Consider the following 20,729-nt stretch of genomic DNA (forward strand, 5'->3'; position numbering starts at 1 on the left):
CCATGAGGGCTATCTGTTGCTTGCATGGGATTGGGCAGGCTGTGCTTACTTGGCAGATGAGGGTGTTGATGTGGCAACTTTAGAGAGTGCTGATGTGACAACTTTAGAGGGTGCTGATGTGGCAGCTTCAGGGCCTCTTGTGAACTTGTTTGTCAGTTGGGGCTAAATGGTCCAAACAGCAGATAGGTCCAAACAGGATAGATAGAGACCCAGAGTAACGAACCAGAGGGAGAGAGCGAGCCAGCCAGCCAAGACAACAATTGCAGGCCACACACTGATACCAGAAGGGTGAAAAACACACGCACAAGCACGAAACAGAGTTCATCTGAAGCTCATAGCATCAAATTTCCTCCAATTTAACAGAAGTGATGAGCAACCCACAATACAGTGCACTGTAACTAATAAACATCGACCAGAAATCATATGTATTGTCTCAGGATCCTACCTAAATACAAAGCTACTAGCTGATGAGCAATAGAAAGTCATGAGATGCAACAGGCTGCACTCTAGGGCTAAGTCTTACTGCCTGTTCAAGATAATTGCTACTTGCAAGCAATCTCCGTTGACAAAGTTCAAGATTCGTCTCAAAAAAAAAGTTCAAGATGACTAATAGAGATGACAATGCAGCGGTGCAGCTCAACGCCATTTTTCAATTCCTTTTGATGTTGCTGTCACAAACTTCTTGGTGTTTATAACCAGCTCGTCAAATAAACCAACGACAGTGTCCCTGGAAAAGAGGAGTGAGAAATGATGAGCAACATCACACAACGATAAGAATGTTCTTTTATTAGCAAATTGGTGAAGTTTTGTCCAAGACATGACATACCCTGGAAAAGGTAATAAGCTGGGAGACCAAATAAATCTCATGCTATTTTACTATTTATGGCTACTGACTACAGTATTTCTTCTAATCGGAGAATTAGAACCATCTTCTCAGTGGAGACAATCATCTAATTGAGTGCGCTTAGTCTGTTCAAAAATTTTAAAGATTCTCTTTCAGTGGAGACTATCAACAACAACAACAACAACAACAAAGCCTTTAAGTCCCAAACAAGTTGGGGTAGGCTAGAGTTGAAACCCAACAGAAGCAATCAAGGTTCAGGCGCGTGAATAGCTATCTTCCAAGCACTCCTATCTAAGGCTAAGTCTTTGGGTATATTCCATCCTTTCAAGTCTCCTTTTATTGCCTCTACCCAAGTCAACTTCGGTCTTCCTCTGCCTCTCTTCACGTTACTATCCTGACTTAGGATTCCACTACGCACCGGTGCATCTGGAGGTCTCCGTTGCACATGTCCAAACCATCTCAACCGGTGTTGGACAAGCTTTTCTTCAATTGGCGCTACCCCTAATCTCTTACGTATATCATCGTTCCGAACTCGATCCCTTCTTGTATGACCGCAAATCCAACGCAACATACGCATTTCCGCGACACTTAGCTGTTGAATATGTCGTCTTTTCGTAGGCCAACATTCTGCACCATACAACATAGCAGGTCTAATCGCCGTCCTATAAAACTTGCCTTTTAGCTTCTGTGGTACCCTTTTGTCACATAGGACACCAGACGCTTGCCGCCACTTCATCCACCCTGCTTTGATTCTATGGCTAACATCTTCATCAATATCCCCGTCCCTCTGTAGCATTGATCCTAAATATCGAAAGTTATCCTTCCTAGGCACTACTTGACCTTCCAAACTAACATCTTCCTCCTCCCGAGTAGTAGTGCCGAAGTCACATCTCATATACTCAGTTTTAGTTCTACTAAGTCTAAAACCTTTGGACTCCAAAGTCTCCCGCCATAACTCCAGTTTCTGATTCACTCCTGTCCGGCTTTCATCAACTAGCACTACATCGTCCGCGAAAAGCATACACCAAGGGATGTCCCCTTGTATGTCCCTTGTGACCTCATCCATCACTAAAGCAAACAAATAAGGGCTCAAAGCTGACCCTTGATGTAGTCCTATCCTAATCGGGAAGTCATCCGTGTCTCCATCACTTGTTCGAACTCTAGTCACAACATTGTTGTACATGTCCTTAAAAATTACAGGTGATAGTTCAGTAGCACTTCTTCAAGACACAGAATAATATAATATTACCATGACACCAGAATGTGGATTAAGGAGGTTATTGCAATATAAATCCATACTAACCCTACTAAATTACAGGTGTCAGTTATATCTTGGGTACTTTTGTAGTTAACATCTGTTGCTTGCTCTTGCAATTTATTGGGATAGGCAGGTGACCTACGAAGGCATGTGTTATGTACAGCAACTGCACATACATATTGCCCACCACAGCATGAGTTCTTGGCAAAGAGACCTCAGGATAAGCAGATACTATGAAGCAGCAATGTCACACAAGTTCCTAAATTTTTGGCCTAGGCATGAAGGCGAACCATTCCTCCTTTCTGTCCTCTTGTGCAAGAATGAAAGGCTGCCAACAAGCAGCTGCAGGAGAAGATAACAGTAAGATTATATGGGCTTTCAAAATGTTCATTATTAAATTTGAGTCTTTTCCTGTGTGCCATTATAAAAGTTTGCAATTCCATATGTGCCATTAAAAAGTTGAGCGGACACAGGTTTCACTGGTCCGATTTTTTTTTTTGCCCTCCACGCCATTCCGTCCATGTTCCGTTGGGTTTTCATGGATTGGCAGCCCTGACATGTGGGGCCAGCCAGTGAAAATGTCCAGAATACCCCTGCTTGAATAGGCCACTCATTCTCAACTCTATGCCCCTCCGCTCCACCACACCTTCTCTCTCCCCTATCTCTGCAGTCTGCACGCTGGGCCCGCGCGCATCACAGGCAGGCACGACGTTGCCGTTGCGCATGCAGGACCGGTGAGCGAGGTTGCTCGATTTCTGGCTGCAGGTGGACAGCACCAACAAGTATGGGACCTTGCTAGATGTGGTTCAGATGCTGACCGATCTGAAGCTGACCATCAATCAGGCCTACATTTCCTCCGACAGAGGGTGGTTCATGGATGGTGAGTGCCGTGCCTCGGCCTCCTTCCCTACTGTCTTTGGAAAGTTTAAGAAGATAGATGAGAGAAAGATGGTGCCTTTGTGGGGTGATGCAAAGTCTGGCTTTTGCTTGGGTTGTGATCTTTCTATCCTCCTTTTTTTCTCCAATCCTGATGTGTGATCTGTGGTGGGTGTGTGGCTTTGCTTTGCCTTTCTGCAGTGTGCCATGTCGTGGATCAGGATGGGAATAAACTTCATGATGGCCAAGTCATTGACAGAATTGAACAGGAAAAGTGCAGAGGTCCCTGTTGAATGTTGATTGCTATGGTGGCTGTTCAATGCCAGCCAAGAACAGAACGAGTGCAGAGCAATCTTCAGTTTCGGTTTTGACGATTTGATTCGATGTCGTGCTGATTCCAACTGACTTGAGTGGCGCAGGAGGAAACGAAAGAAAATTAGAACTCTAACTGACTTGAGGGCAAAATGGTCATTTCATTCATCTGTTTGACACCGTTAGAGGCAAATATGGACGGAATGGCATGGAGGGCAAAAAAGTTCGGACCAGTGGCACTGTGTCCACTCAACTTTTTTAATGGCACATATGGAATTGCAAACTTTTATAATGGTACAGAGGGAAAAGTTTTCCCTGTTTGCCATTAAATATTTTGCAATTGCATTATAAAAGTTAGCAATGCCATATGCCATATGTGCCATTAAAAAAGTTTGCAATTTCCACCTTGACTTCTAGATTGCACACCATATTCAGAGGGAAAAACAGCAGTTTAGCATATCATGCTTCATGGCACCATAATATATTTGAAATCAAATGTATTGACAGCACGTGCTGATTTGAGTTTCTGACCACGCAACATTAATTTCAAATTAAACTGGAGAGTTTTCCTTTTTCTTTTTGGTAGTGAGCAGACCATATAGTGTTGAAATGAATTACTGGCACTATGGCGCATGATTTGTGAGTATTATTACAAGGTCATCCTTAACACTAATCAACAATAACAAAGCATTATAAAGACTAAAAAGACTTCATTAATTCAATAAGACTATTGTTGATGTGGAAAGATTGAAACTAGCCACCACACAAATAAATCAGGTAAAAGAATTATTATTGCAAACTTAGGACTCATGCCGTATGTAGAAAAAGCTACCTACAATGCAACACCATGAATCAAACACCTGTGAAAACAAATTTGCCAAATTCTTTTCTTGTGTCCACAATAAACTTACGTAGGAAGATGTGGAGCTTCCTGGAACATTTTGCCAACATTGGAGTATCTTTTGTTTTCATCATATGCAATTCCTTTGCCCAACCCATAACCAAAGCCAATTCCTACACCACATCCAGCTCCAACTCCAAAGCCTAATGTGAGTCCAGGAAATCCATAGCCTAATCCTGCACCTAAAGTAATCATGGAAAAAATATAAGTGTGCAGACATATAACATTCATGATGAAAAACAAATTACTTAAAACATCTTTTCTACGCTTAGTGTAAAATAATAACACAGGCACACAACCACTAAATCTCCATAACTCCTAGTTTCACCAATCTAGAAACATATTAAGCTTTGAAAATAAAAATTATGCATATATATGCTCTAATGTTAGGTGTGAGCAACAAGAACCAGTTGATAAGTAAAAATCATTTCATACATGTATGTCTCTGGAGTCTGGAGTTCATGATTCTCCGTACCATATTTTATCATTCAGAATTTCACCCTGTGCTTAAGCCAAGTGAGCTTTTCAGCCTCAAAGTTCAACTACAACAAGGTCATTGTATCCTTCACAGTCTTCTAGATATTTAGATGTACACTCACCTGGTGCCATGTGGGGCTTTCCTATGTATGGTTTACGCCATAGGATATAGGTCAATACACTCACTCCCTCAGCCCCTCCCCTAGGTCTTTTATCCCCTAAAATATAGAACCGGATCTTCCATTTATTTAGTTGGCTAAAGTGGACATGAGATCCGCATCCGTCAGATAGTGTATCATTTTTTTTTTCAATTCTGAAGTGGCAGGTATTAATTCATCCACTCAATTTTCAGAATGCTAACAATATCAACAATCACTATGCCACTGGCATTAGGAATTGATATTTTTCTGCTGACAACCATGCACATGTATAACTTGGTAATGATGTGATTCAATTCAAACATCAAATGGTCTGAGATGGAAAATTTTGATGTTGTAAGAGCATACATGCTTACTCCCTCTGTCCCAAAATAACTACACATCTCGCTTTTCAAGGATCAAACTTTTTAAGTTTGACCAAAGATATACCCAAAAAAATATTGTGATGCTTAATAGGTATCATTAGATTAATACTGGAATATAGTTTCATACTAAACATATTAGGAGATACAAATGTGGATCATATTTTCTAAAAATCTAATCGAAGTTTAAAAAAACTCCGCCTATGGTGGGGCGCCTTTGGTGTCCCAGCATAGCAGGTCTCAAGCCCTGGTAAAGGAGGAGGGTTATGTTAGGAGCGGCGAGCCAATGTAAAAATTTAGCCACTTTTACGGAGATGAAACCCAAAAGAATCCCGTTGGGGCGTAACCCTCTTAGCGACGCGCCATGTCGGAACCCGGGTATGGTGTTAAATGAGTAAGGGCCGGGTCGTCACCCCTGTGACGCGCCGTGTCGCGATCTGGACACGGTGTCAAGTGAGCAAGGATCGGGTCGTCACATCCTTAGTGGCGCGTCACATCGGCACCCGGGTGTGGTGCAAAATGAGCAAGGGTCTTCACACCTACTCGGCGGGTGCGAAGGGTAAGGAAGCTAGTCGAGCCAACTAGGATCCGTTTAGATAGCTGGAATATAGGGTCCCTTACGGGTAAGTTAAGAGAGTTAGTGGACACAGCGATTAGGAGACGTGTAAATATCTTATGCGTCCAAGAGACTAAACGGAAGGGGCAGAAGGCGAAAGAGGTGGACAATACCGGCTTCAAGCTCTAGTACACAGGAATAACTTCAAATAAAAATGGAGTAGGTGTTTTGATTGATAAGAGTCTCAAGGATGGTGTGGTGGAGGTGAGAAGGCAAGGGGATAGGATCATCTTGGCTAAACTTGTCATTAGTGATATGGTCTTAAACGTAATTAGTGCGTATGCCCCCTAAATAGGCCATGATGAGAGTGCTAAGCGGCTTTTCTGGGAAGACTTAGATCGCTTGGTTAGAACTGTCCCTAGTAGCGAGAAGCTCTTTATAGGAGGTGATCTTAATGGCCATGTAGGTACATCAAGTGCGGGTTTCAAGGCGGTTCATGGGGTTTTCGGATATGATAGTAGGAACCAGGAGGGAGAGGAAGTCTTAAGACTTCGCCATAGCTTTTGATCTGATGATAGTTAACACTTTCTTTCGTAAGAGATAGTCCCATTTAGTGACCTTTAATAGCGGCCAGTACTCTAATCAAATCGACTTTGTCCTTACAAGAAGGAGGGATAAACGAAAATGCGTGGACTGTAAGGTGATACCTGGAGAATGTGTGGTCGATCAACACAAGCTGGTGGTGGCTGACTTCCGCTTTCTGGTGCAAGCTCGTGGGAACAAACAAGCTAGGGTTGCTAGAATGAAGTGGTGGAAATTAGAAGGAGATGTATCAAAGGTCTTTAAAGAAAAGGTCATTGAATAGGGCCCTTGGAAGGATGAAGGCGATGCAAACAGCATGTGGGAGAAGATGACAACATGTGTTCGGAAGGTTGCTTCAGAGGTGCTTGGAGTGACCAAAGGGAGCTGATGCGACTCGAAAGGCACTTGGTGGTGGAATGAAGATGTGTAAAAGGCTATTAAGGAAAAGAAGTGCTATAAGCGCTTGTATCATGATAGGTGTACAGAGAACATAGAGAAGTAAAAGGTGGCAAAAAAATAGCAAAACGAGCGGTGAGTGAGGCAAAGGGGCGGGCCTATGAGGACCTTTACCTACGTTTGAGTACGAAGGAAGGAGAGAAGGACATTTATAGGATGGCTAGGGCTCACGATAGGAAGACAAGGGACTTTAACCAAGTCAAGTGTATAAAGAATGAGAGGGAGCAACTCTTGGTGAAGGAGGATGAGATCAGGCATAGATGGCAAGAGTATTTTGATAAATTGTTCAATGGTGAGAACGAGAACACCACCGTTCAGCTGGACGACTCGTTTGATGACACTAACAAGCGCTTTGTGCGGAGGATTCAAGAATCAGAGGTTAGAGAAGCCTTGAAAATGATGAAAGGGGACAAAGCGATGGGCCTTGATGGTATCCCAATCAAGGTGTAGAGATGTCTCGGGGATATAGCCATAGTATGGCTAACCAAGATGTTCAACAATATCTTTCGATCGAATAAGATGCCTAAGGAATGCAGAAGAAGCATATTGGTACCAATCTACAAGAACAAGGAAAATATCCAAAGTTGTACTAATTATCGGGGATTTAAGTTGATGAGCCACACTATGAAGTTATGGGAGTCATCGAGCAGCGCCTGCGAGGAACGACGCAGATATCAACAAACCAATTTGGTTTTATGCCCGGAATGTCAACCACAGAAGCAATCTTCTTAATAAGACAAGTTATGGAGTGGTTTTAAGAGCAAAAGAAGGACCACCACATGGTTTTCATTGACTTGTAGAAGGCTTATGACAAGATACCAAGAAATATTATGTGGTGGGCTTTGGACAAACATAAAGTCTCATCAAAGTATATGACCCTTATCAAGGACATGTACAACAATGTTGTGACTAGTGTTCGAACAAACGATAGTAACACAGATTACTTCCCGATTAAAATTGGACTTCATCAAGGGTCAGCCTTAAGCCCGTATCTCTTTGCCTTGGTAATGGATGAGGTTACCAGGAACATACAACGGGATATCCATTTGTGTATTTTGTTCGCTAATGATGTAGTGTTAGTGGACGAAAGCCAGGCGGGAGTAAATAGGAAACTAGAGTTATGGCGACAGACCCTTGAGTCTAAATGTTTTAGATTGAGCAGAACTAAAACCGAATACATGAGATGCGACTTTGGCGGATCTGCACAGGAGGAGTGAAATGTGAGTTTGGAAGATCAAGTAGTGCCTCAGAAGGATACCTTTCGGTATCTGGGATCGATGCTACAGAGGGATGGAGATATTGATGCGGACGTTAGCCATAGAATCAATGCAGGGTGGATCAAGTGGCGACAAGCTTCTGGCATTCTCTGTGACAAGAGGATACCACAAAAGCTAAAAGGTAAGTTTTATAGAACGACGATTAGACCGGCTATGTTGTATGGAGCAGAATGTTGGCCTACAAAGATTCGACATGTTTAACAACTGAGTGTTGCAGAAATGTGTACGTTGCGATGGATTTGTAGTCACACAAGAATGGACCGAGTTCGGAACGATGATATACATGATCGCCTAGAGGTAGCACCAATTGAAGAAAAGCTTCTCCAACATCGGTTGAGGTGGTTTGACCATGTCCAAAGGAGACCTCCAGAGGCATCAGCGCATTGTGGAGTTCTAAGCCAAGCTAATTATATGAGTAGAGGTAGAGGAAGACCGAAATTAACATAGGGGAGGCAATAAAAAGAGGCAACATATCATGTGCAAACCAACCAACCTGTGTAAACTTGGAAACTACCAATAAGGACCACTGGATGCTGATCCAATGGATAGGGTGAGGGGGCTTAAGCGCAAAAAAAAAGGACGGCGGGTGGGGGGCTTAAGCGCAAAAAAATCCCACCTCTCACCCCATTCATTGGATCAGCATCTAGTGGTCCTGATTGGTAGTTTCCAAGTTTACACAGATTAGTTGGTTTGCACCTGATATGTTGCCATAAAAAGAGTTTTGAAAGCTTGGGATATATCTACTGATCTATGTTTGAATAGGAGTGCTTGGAAAGCAGCTATCGAAGTGCCTGAACCGTGACTTCGGGCTCTTGGTGGGTTTCAACTCTAGCCTACCCCAACTTGCATGGGACTGAAAGGCGTTGTTGTTGTTGTTGTTGTTGTTGTTGTTATAATCAAAGTTTAAAAAGTTTAACTCGTCGAAAAGCGAGATGTGCAATTATTTTGGGAGAGAGGGAGTACATAGTTTTTTAATACACATAAATCAAAAAATTAAGTAAGAAACCCAAAGTCCAGGAGTTATACGTTTGTTTTTTGTTTGGAAGTGACACAACATTTAGTCCACAAATAATCAGGAAATTAACCACAGCTTGTTAGGCAGGAATAATTATCCTAACGCCCTCAAGGATTAAGCAGTGAAATGCACATCATTTCAGATATTTAATAATTGTTCTATGAGCATCTGACTACTTCCAGTGTCACCCGACTGCCAGATAGTGCCCAAGTTTTTCAGAACACTGCCTTGGTGCCAACACTTAGCAAAAACATAAATTGTTAGGAATAATGCCTACACTGTCAAGTTCCCAACCTTAGGATAAGACGTTTTAACTGAACCAGTGAATGTTGCAAAAAAATAGTGAAATATCTTCTGATAAGATTCCTTATTTAGGACTGTGATCGTGCACCAATCGCAACAATCTGTAACTGATAAACCCTTGAGTAAACCTATATTACATGAAAAAGGCCAAGTCCTGCAATCCTGATAGTATACCACCTGTAATCAATCTACTAATAAACCATTTCAAGAAAAAAATCAGAATCACTACTGATTCGGAAAAAAGATAAAATCTCTCAGGAATAAATTAAGCAACGCCAGATCAGGAAATCCTCAAAACCAATCCGCAGGTTCCGAGGAAACAAATCTATTTGAACAACTGCGACTTGGGGGAAGCCATATATCCTCACTAAAACCCCCGACCTGGTAAGTGGTAACCAGAGTGATGATGACCTATGGCCAAAACTACATAGCCTCAAGAACAAATCACTAAGAAGAGAGATTATAGAATAGCCAAGCGTCCCGGCAACCAACAAAAGGGATGGTAAATAAAGTACGCACCAATCTACCGAAGCTAAATCTCATTTAGGGTACCCTAATCGACCGAATCAATCGGGGCGTGAAGAGAAGAGAGCAATGCGGACGGTTCCTCTAGACAAGAACTGACCAGAAACCAAAGAAATGCTACTATTTACAAGAAGAGATGGGAAGGAGGGGAGTTTTACCGCCGAAGAATCCGACGCCGGCGCCGGCGCCGCAGCCGATGCCGATTCCGAGGGCGGGGCCTATCTTGCCGAGCTCCTTAGAGGTGACCTTCGGCAGTCTCCACAGGAGGCCCTTCTGGTCTCCTCCGCCGCCTCCTCCCTGCTTCTTCGCCCCCATCCGAATCTTCTCCCCTTCTCAGCTTGTTCTGCTTCTTCCTCGGCCCTTCCAAGGCTTTCTGTTCCGGTTTTGCCGTGTGCTTCGTGTCGAACTGGCCAACTGAACTGGACTGGAGACGATCGGTCTCTCGTGGACCCCACCCCCCGGGTCATTTTTTACTAATAATTTTGATGAGGGACAATCGTCTGGCTGGTCGTTTACGGGCACCTGTTTTGAGCAGTTTACCAGAAGATATTCTGATTCAGTGAAATTAAATGAAATAACATTCTTGTTTCTATCGTTTTCTTCTTCCTCTCTCCCTTTCTCTTTTTCTTTCTGTTTCCTATCCACCGTAGGGGACGTGCCTGTCAAGCTCGGCCACCTCCACACCATCTCGCTGCTCTCCTCCACCGCTGCCTCGCTCTCCTCGCCTCCGCGCCCGCGCTGTCCCCATCCTCCTCGCCTCCAACGCGTGCCTCTGCGCCCGCGCCGGCCCCATCCTCCTCTGTCGCCGCCTCCTGTTCCGTCGCGGAAGATGCGCTCGTCTCCCGGCTCTGCCTGGACTCCATGGCCTCCCGCGCCGCCGCGCTAGAGGAGCTGGCGAGCACCGTGCTCGCGTTGTCGGAGGTCTCCGCGGTGGCGGTGCTGCTCGACTCTGCCTCCACCGCAGCGCAGCGCTGCTCCCGCTGACGGCGTCGTCGCAGACGTGCTTGAGGAGGAAGGGAGCTGGCGCCCGCTAAGCAGGAGTTGGCATGTGATGCCCACGGGAAGCTGCACGTACCCCACCGGCGTCTGGCTGGAGGCTGCTCCGACTCCGGCGGCCACCCGTCGGGGGATGCGGGGCCGATGCCGAGGCAGAGGGAGGTGGACGTTGACGTCGCGGGTGCAGCAGTGGGCGTAGCCGTGAGCGTCGGGGTGGTGCGGGTGGCGGGGGGGGACCTTCAGGATGGGCACCGACAGCTACGGATCTAGGGCGGGTCGGGGGTGAGGGAGGAGGGCCGCGGGGGCCTGGGCTCGCGCCAGCGCGCCACCGGTGAGATGGAGGGGCGCACGATGCTGTGGGGCAGAGCCGCAGAGAGGGGAGGGGAGCGGGAGAGGAGTTGTCGAGTCGCGTTGGGGAGGGCACCGGATGTCCAAAACGAAATTTTTTCTCTCCTAAACCGGTTGCAACCGGTCCACGGTGTCCTGTGGCCTAATTTCACCGAACCAGAGTGTCTTCTGGCAAATTGCTCAAAACGGAGTGTCCGCCAGCAAACAACCATCACTTTGGATGTCCGCCAGACAATTGTCCCTTTTGATTAACATGTATAGTCAAATTATATACAAATATGGGATATAAAATTTGCATAAATAATTTGTTTGTACATTTAATGTGTATCTAAAATGATATTAGTAAGAAACATGGATCATTGATAGTTGAGTGACAACATAACTAATGGTACTAACAAGGTTTGCTATAGTATACAAATGCTTAGTCTTAAGGATACAAGAGACCTTGGTATAGGCTATGACGAAGATCAAAGGATCAACCACCCCAAATATAGAAGTGTACATATTGAAGGCCTTAGAAGACATGCAAAGTACGTAAGACACAAAAGAAATCAAAGTCATTGAAACCAGGACAAGATCCGCCCAAAATACGAAATTATGTCATGATGAGAATAAAGCACCCGATTCCTCCTATGATATTGCTCATTTCTCTTGTGCTACTATTTACTTCTCAGTGATATTATTCGTATCTTATGTGGTCTACTTCACCTTCTAACCTAAAAAATAAAGTATTCTACCGTCTCACCTAACAACAACAATTTGGTCGGCCACTAAGCACAGTGGAGTTTTTACCTCTGTGCCATCTAGGACCCACATGCCAGTGCATGAAAGGAAAAAAACTATTGGATTCGTGATTCATAAAATGAGCGAGCTTTGGGTTGGATTAAAGGCATATAAGAGTTTTAGAGGGTTTTTTGAAATACGCCATGACACACGAAAATCCTAATTAATTACACTGTTCCACGTGGTCCATGTGGTGACCGTGGCACTTGACCTCGTGTGACCTTGTTGACGAGAGCGTGCGACGGCCGGTCACGTAGAGGGATACGTTGAAGAGGATGATAGAAGGTTGAAGGATATGGTAGCTAACAGGTGGACCTGTTGCAGTGGCATTGACATGTGGGGCCTATCACTAGTAGAGAACAGACCTTTGATCCTCGGTCAAAATGGGCTCTAGTCTCGGAATTTTTTGCCCCCGGGACTAGAAATACCTTTAGTCCCGGTTGGTGGCTTCAACCGGGACTAAAGGTCCCTGCCCAACGGCTACTGCGCCAGACAGAGGTGGCAGGGACCTTTAGTCCCGGTTGGAGCCACCAACCGGGACTAAAGGTATACTTTTACTCCTGGTTTGTGGCTCCAACCGGGAGTAAAGGTCTACTCCCGGGCCATGGCTGCGCCCGGGGTTGGAAAGTTACCTTTAGTCCCGATTGGATCTATCAACCGGGACTAAATGTTCTCCCTTTATAAATCGGCCGTCTCCTCCTTCCTCTCCGAGCCCGAGCTCAGCACATTTTGAAGCTCACTGCAGTAGTGTTCTTGCTTCCTCCCTCCCTCCATTGTTCCTCCATCCATTCTTCGATTCCTCCGTCGATTCTTCAGTTGTAAAGGTTACCAATCTCATACTCTCATTTTTTACCATTTTCTTATGCCATTTTATTCACTATATATATTTATGGTTCTTTATTGTGGTTTTTTTTCATTTGTAAGCAATTTGAGCTCAAAATCACTTTAAGCTTGCATATTTACATGAAAGAAGGTTAAAGTATATATAAATATAAAGTTAGAAAATAGTTAGAAAATTATAGCAAATCCTTACTAGTTGAACTTGCGGACCGTGTTCAGGTCGGCGAGGATGTTCTCTGCCGAGCGGTAACGGACGTCAAGGAGGAGCTTTGATTCTACGAGGGAGAGCGATAACGGTCGTGGAAGACCGTGTTCCCTTCCTCGTAGAATCGGAGCTCTTCCTTGACCAAGTACGGTGCCGTCCGGTGGAGAAATCCTCGCCGAGCTGATCACGTAAGCAAGGTCAACTAGTACGGATGGTTATTTATTCACATGTCCCGATATCGTCGTAGTAGTCTGTCAATCACCGTACCTAAACGTAGTATATATAAATAAAAACTTAGAAAATAGTTAGAAAATTATAGAAAATCCGTACTAGTTGAACTTGCGGACCGTGTTCAGCTCGGCAAGCATGTTCTCTGTCGAGCGGTAACGGACATCAAGGAGGAGCTTTGATTCTACGAGGGAGAGCGACAACGGTCGTGGGAGACCGTGTTCCCTTCCTCATAGAATCGGAGCTCTTCCTTGACCAAGTACGGTGCTGTCCGGTGGAGAAATGCTCGCCGAGATGATCACGTAAGCAAGGTCAACTAGTACGGATGGTTATTTATTCACACGTCCCGATATCGTCGTAGTAGTCTGTTATGTGTGTACATTCCCATTCTTCTGTTAATTTGCGGAAATATCATATGAATTACTTACCTGCCGCAGTAAAAGACGAGAACACAATGACCATTAAAAATATCATTGTTTAGAGATCTAGATAATTTTATAGTTTGTTAATTTTATTTGTTTATAAAAGAAGAAATTTATAGTGTATTAAAAAATGAGTATAGAGAGTAGATGGCAACTGCTTCCGGGTCCTCGGCCTCTCATGGGTTTCCAAAGCGACTTAGGCCGGGCCTTCCTCTCATTCCATGCGGCAAGTGTCGTGATGAGATGAAGATTGTGATGGAGTACCGAGTGAAGAAGGAGGGTCCCAACAAGGATCGTATCTTCTACAAGTGTCCGGATCGCAATGTGAGTTATTTTATCGTATTTAATGATTATGGTTAGTTTATACCTATTTTCATGATGGTTGTGATTAAAGTTCTAGTTTTTTGTTTTAATTTCAGTGGGATGGCAGTGGACGATGTTCAGGCTTCTACTGGGAGGAAGAGTATGTTGAACTCGTGCAAAAATATCTTGCACAACAGGCAGATACGGCGGCTAATGAGGCAGTGATCCAGCCGAAGAAGCCCAAAGATGTTGCACAATCGGGGGATCTGTCTGTTTTAGTTGAGATTGGTCGCGAAATCCTTGTGCTCCTGAAATGTATTTTAGCTTTAGTTCTTTTAGTGGTAGTTGGGATTGTCTACATTGTAGCGATGCTTTCATAAATTTGTATCTTTTGTGGTGGCACGCATGTTGTATAAATAATTAATTATAATCTAGGTTTTAATATGATATTTATGTCATGTAATGCAGATGAGCCGTCATTGGATGTATAATGCTGATCGCCGCTCACAAGAGTTCATTGACGGCGTGCATTCTTTATTACGTGCGGCCGAGACAAACAAACGCGACGGTTTCATGTGCTGCCCATGTGCCATATGTAAGAATACGGTGGAATATCCTTGCTCAAGGACTCTTCATTCACACTTGTTCAAGTCGGGTTTCATGCCAAACTATATTTGTTGGACAAAGCACGGAGAAACCGGTGTTGTAATGGAAGAAGATGAAGAAGAACAATGGGACGACAATGATATTATTCCTGATGGTGCGTGCTTCAATGATACTGCAATGGAAGAAGCTGAAGAAGAGGTAGCCGCAGAAGATGAGCCGGCTGATGATCTTTGTCAGGTCATTCGTGATGCACAAAGAGAATGTGAAAGTGAAAAGGAGAAGATCAAGTTCGAGCGGATGCTAGAAGATCACAAGAAATTGTTGTACCCAACTTGTGATGCAGGGCAGAAAAAGTTGGGAACCACACTAGAATTGCTGCAATGGAAGGCAAAGAATGGTGTATCTGACAAGGGATTTGGAGAGTTACTAAAAATCCAAAAGAAGATGCTTCCGAAGTACAATGAATTGCCCGCCACTACCTACGAAGCAAAACAAGTTGTCTGTCCTATGGGGCTAGAAATAGAGAAGATACATGCATGTCCTAATGACTGCATCCTATACCGTGGCAAAGAGTACGAGAAATTGGATGCATGCCCGGTATGCCATGCGTCGCGGTATAAGATCAGGCGAGATGACCCTGGTGATGTTGAGGGCGAACGTCCACGTAAGAAAATCCCTGCCAAGGTTATGTGGTATGCTCCTATAATACCACGCTTGAAACGTCTGTTCAGAAACAAAGAACATGCAAAATTGTTATGATGGCACAAAGAAGACCGTAAGGTAGACAATATGTTGAGACACCCTGCTGATGGGTCCCAGTGGAGAGCAATCGATAGAGAATTCCCGGAGTTTGCAAATGACGCAAGAAACTTAAGGTTTGCTTTAAGTACAGATGGTATCAATCCTTTTGGAGAGCAGAACAGTAGTCATAGCACTTGGCCTGTTACTCTAAGTATCTACAACATTCCTCCTTGGTTATGCATGAAGCGGAAGTTCATTATGATGCCTGTGCTCATCCAAGGCCCGAAGCAACCTGGCAATGACATCGATGTGTACCTGAGACCACTTATTGATGAACTTCTCATTTTGTGGAATAAAGAAGGTGTACGTGTGTGGGATGAGTACAAACAGGAACACTTTGATCTGCGAGCATTGTTGTTCGTAACAATCAATGATTGGCCTGCTCTAAGTAATCTTTCAGGACAGTCAAACAAGGGATATAATGCATGCACACACTGCTTCGGTGATATTAGAGGTGTATTCTTGAAAAAATGTCGAAAGGTCGTGTACCTTGGCCATCGTCGATTTCTTCCTGCAAATCACCCCGTAAGAAAGAAAGGTAAGCATTTTAAAGGGAAAGCAGACCACCTGACCAAGCCTCGCAACCGAACCGGTGAGGATGTACTCGATATGGTCAATGATGTGAAAGTCGTCTTTGGAAAAGGACATGGAAGCCAACCTATTCTGAAAGACGCTAACGGTCACGCACCCATGTGGAAGAAAAAGTCCATATTTTGGGACCTACCCTATTGGCAAGTCCTGGAGGTCCGTAGCTCGATCGACGTGATGCACCTGACGAAGAATCTTTGTGTGAACCTGCTAGGCTTTATGGGTGTGTATGGAAAGCCTAAGGACACATTTGAAGCACGACAGGACCTGCGTTGTTTGAGAGAAAGAGACAACCTGCATCCAGAGAAGACAGATGATGGACGCCATTACTTACGTCCTGCTAGCTACACTCTAAGCAGAGAGGAGAAGGAAATCATGTTTGAATGCTTAAACAACATCAAGGTACCATCTGGATTCTCCTCGAATATAAAGGGTATTATAAATGTGACAGAGAAGAAATTCTGTAACTTAAAGTCCCATGACTGTCACGTTCTCATGACGCAATTACTTCCAGTTGCATTAAGAGGAATTCTACCTCCAAATGTACGTCTAGCCACCGTAAAGCTATGTGCATTCCTCAATGCAATTTCTCAGAAGGCAATTGATCCAACTGATCTAGCTAAACTACAGAATGATGTGGTTCAATGTCTCGTCAGCTTTGAGTTAGTGTTCCCTCCTTCCTTCTTTGATATTATGACACACCTCCTAGTTCACCTAGTCAAGGAGATTTTCACTCTCGGTCCTGTGTTCCTACACAACATGTTCCCCTTAGAGAGATTCATGGGAGTCCTAAAGAAATATGTTCACAACCGTGCTCGCCCAGAAGGAAGCATCGCCAAGGGCTATGGAACAGAAGAGGTCATTGAGTTCTGTGTTGACTTTATTCCCGACCTTGACTCGATTGGTGTTCCTGAATCGAGACATGAGGGGAGACTAAGCGGAAAGGGGACACTAGGGAGGAAAACATATATTGGTACGGATGATGATTATTTCAATAAAGCGCACTACACAGTTCTACAGAACTCCTCTTTGGTAGATCCGTATATTGAGACACACAAGGATCTCTTACAATCCGAGTTTCCAGGGAAGACTGAAGCTTGGATTACGCATAAGCACATGGAAACTTTCGGCGGTTGGTTGCGAAAAAAATGTCAAGGTGATGAGAGCATCCATGAGCAACTGTATTTATTGGCTATGCAACCATCATGGCATATCGTCACATACAAAGGGTACGAGATAAATGGGAACATATTCTACACAGTAGCCCAAGATAAAAGGAGTACCAACCAAAACAGTGGTGTCCGCATAGATGCCACAGACCCGAATGGGAATAAGCAGACATATTATGGACGCATAGATGAAATATGGGAACTAGAATATGCACCTACTTTGAAGATCCCATTGTTCAAGTGCCAATGGGTCAAGGTGACCGGAGGCGGAGTAACAGTAGACAACGAGTATGGAATGACAACAGTAGACCTTAGTAATATTGGGTACAAAGACGAACCATTCGTCCTTGCCAAGGATGTGAATCAGGTGTTCTATGTCAATGATATGTCTACCAAACCAAAAAGAGGGAAAAACGATAATGACTCAACCAAAGAGCCAAAGCGCCACATAGTTCTTTCAGGGAAAAGAGTCATCGTGGGAATTGAGGACAAGTCGGACATGTCAGAAGAATATGAAAAGGATGACCGAATTCCGCCCTTCAAAGTGAACAAAGACCCTAGCATCTTGGTAAATGATGAGGACACTCCATGGTTACGAAGCGATCATAACCAAGGGACATACGTAAAGAAGAAGTTCACTGCTGTGCCCACTTGATGATATAGTAATTTAATATAGTGTGTGTTTGAGATATTATGTAATAATTGTGAATTCAGATGTTTATTATGTCATATTTCAAATTAAATCAATGTTTGATTTGGTGGGATTTCTCTCTCAAAAAGGTAAATTAGGATACTGAGTGATGAAAAATTAAAATATTAACGTTAAAATGATGTGAAAACAAATTTCCTGTCCAAAACCAATAATTTTAATAATTTTAATTAAACACTACATTTTTGCATTAACGAAATAATAAATATTAGTTACATTATGTTTTATAATTCTAACAAAAAATAAAAAAAGTTAGGTTATCGATTTTTCCTATGTGCAATAAACAAAAATAAAATTCATATTTTTAACAAAATAATTTTATGCCTTTTATTTAATTTACTATGTATTTAATAAAAACTATTGCGTTTCTATTGTATTTAACAAGACTATTGCTTAAAACAGGCGGGAAACGAAACTGCAGGCCACCTTTACTCCCGGGTGGGAAGCCCACCCGGGAGTAAAGGTGGGCTGCAGTTTCGTGGCCCGCCAAAAAAAGCCTTTACTCCCGGTGCGTGTTACCAACCGGGAGTAAAGGTATACCTTTACTCCCGGTTGGTAACACGCACCGGGAGTAAAGGCACCTTTACTCCCGGTTGGTAATACGCACCGGGAGTAAAGGGTTTTTACTCCCGGTTGGTGGCTGGCACCGGGAGTAATTCTCCTCTGCTATATAACCTCCAGCGCCTGGCAGATCGATCTGCTCGTCTTCTTCCTCGTCGAACACCGCCGCCCTCTTCTTCGACCTCGCGCCGCGTCCGTTCGCCTTCCGTGACACCGGCGCCGCCATCTTCTTCCTCGTGCGGCCTCCACCGCGCGCGCCCGTGCCCCTCCTCCGCGCTTGCCCGTGGCCCTCCACCGCGCCCTCCTCCGCGCCCGAGGCCCTCCACCGCGCGTTGCCCCACCGCGCCGGCCCGAGGCCCTCCAGTACGTACACTGCCGAGCTTCGAGGTGATATATTCGTCGATCTCTTTGTACATTCGTCCGAGCCCTCCACTGCCGAGTTATAGATCACGTCGAAAACTACAACTTTGGTGTAAGCCATGTGTCAACGGTCGAGGTCGATTGAAAATTCCAAATTTTGAATCACAAAATCTATAGAAACTAAAAATGAATATTTGGAACTCTAAATGATTTTAAATAAAAACATATCTTAAGGCAAGTTTTGAATATTTGGAACTCTAAATGACAAGTATAATTAAGGATCACCAATGAAATTACTTTAGAAATTAATTAGATCGATGTAAATCCATGGCTTGTATAATAAACACGCTATATATTATTTGGAAACAACGCTACGAACCATCCGCTAATGATCCAGCCCATCAACCGCCATATATTCATCACTATATGATATGCCATTATTTCAAGATGCAGTTTCAATAGAAGAATTTTTTCTATCTTCATAGATCAATGTTTGTTAACGAAATTTTATCATAGCATCAGAGATCGCCTGTAGAAGAAGAAAATAAATTCTTATCATTTCGGAAATAGTAATGGTTATATGAGCAATAAGACACATATACTTACATTTCATAATGGCTTATACTTATATTATTAACATAGAATTTTCTCATATGATGAATGACTACATGGTTGATCACATGGTACATAGGATCACAACATCACGCACCGACACCGCCCCGGCCCGCCTCACGTCGTCGTCGTCGTCAGCACGCCGGCCCGCCTCACGTCATCGTCGTCAGCACACCGGCCACCGCGCCGACACGTATATATACGTCATTTGTATTCATATGCATTTCGTCCATGCGTTTCTATGTATACGGCGGAGCACCGCCGCCCTCGTTCACCCATGTGTACAGACATATATACGGCGGAGTGGAGCACCGCCACTCTTGTCACACCGCCCTTTCTCGTGCCCTAATTCGCCCTAGTAATAAGCAAAGATTTGACGTACTATATATTGGTTTTGTTTTTTGAAGCTAGATGGCCGACCCGAGAAATATGGATGAGGAGGAGTTGATGATGAATTTGATCAACACTGGCACTCAAGTTGCCGGCGATGATGGTGCTAAAAATAACGTGCAAGAGGATGTAGATGACGGGAGTCAGTACTTAGCTCTTGAACAAAATGAGCAACAACATATTGGCCAAGTATATATTTTTTATTATTAGCTATATATATATATTATCATATGTCTTATGTGTGCTCATGACATTAAAAATAATGTTTATGTTTTGTAGCCCTCTGGATCGACATCAACAACTACAACGAAGAGTAAAAATGTTCGAGGTCCCAAAAAGCCATTGGAGGGTCGCTTCATCATCTCGGAGTTCAATGTGGATACAGGAGAACCGGGGGGGCCGAATAAAATGAAATTTGTGCACCACTGTGGTTACCTTGTACGGGACCGGCTCCCGATTAGTACCCGTGAATGGAAGAAGAAGACCAATGCTCCTCATATCAGTTTTGTCTCCGATCGTGACAAGGCGTTAATTTGGAATGATGTCTTGGTACATTTCACGCTCCAAACAGATGATTATGATGATATAATAGATGGTGATGAATTGAAGGAGCGAGTTAGGGATTGGGCAATGAAGAAGATGGCCACCCAGTTTCAGACTTGGAAGAAACACCTATACACGACGTATGTCAAGAAGAACATAGCACCAGATTTTACTGTCCCAGGCCCGATCTCAAAGCAGAGGCCCTATTGGGATGAGTTTGTACAGTACAAGACTTCAGAAGAGGGTGTGAGTCGGGTGATAAAGAACCAACGTAATGCCCAACAGAAGACATACCACCATACCTTGGGATCAGATGGCTACCCGACTGCCATTAAGAAGTGGAACAAAATGGAAGCAGACCTT

General features: G+C 43.9%; 1 protein-coding gene across 2 annotated transcripts; it reads right to left on the reverse strand.

Annotated features, from left to right (window-relative positions):
* Positions 1–38: 38 nt before the first annotated feature.
* On the reverse strand, positions 39–10,328 carry LOC136483646 (glycine-rich protein 5-like). Of its 2 annotated transcripts, none has more exons than XM_066480764.1 (3): positions 10,061–10,328; positions 4,202–4,367; positions 39–727 (listed from the first exon to the last, which is right to left on the reverse strand). In XM_066480764.1, exons 1-3 carry the CDS (start codon positions 10,215–10,217, stop codon positions 637–639), a joined length of 414 nt encoding a protein of 137 aa, XP_066336861.1. In that variant the 5' UTR covers positions 10,218–10,328; the 3' UTR covers positions 39–636. The 2 variants fall into 2 exon arrangements, with proteins under 2 accessions (XP_066336861.1, XP_066336860.1); XM_066480763.1 differs by having other exon boundaries at positions 4,202–4,373; positions 10,061–10,317.
* Between the last annotated feature and the right edge of the window lie 10,401 nt (positions 10,329–20,729).

This window comes from Miscanthus floridulus, chromosome 9, assembly GCF_019320115.1.
Source record: "Miscanthus floridulus cultivar M001 chromosome 9, ASM1932011v1, whole genome shotgun sequence".
Taxonomy (NCBI): domain Eukaryota; kingdom Viridiplantae; phylum Streptophyta; class Magnoliopsida; order Poales; family Poaceae; genus Miscanthus; species Miscanthus floridulus.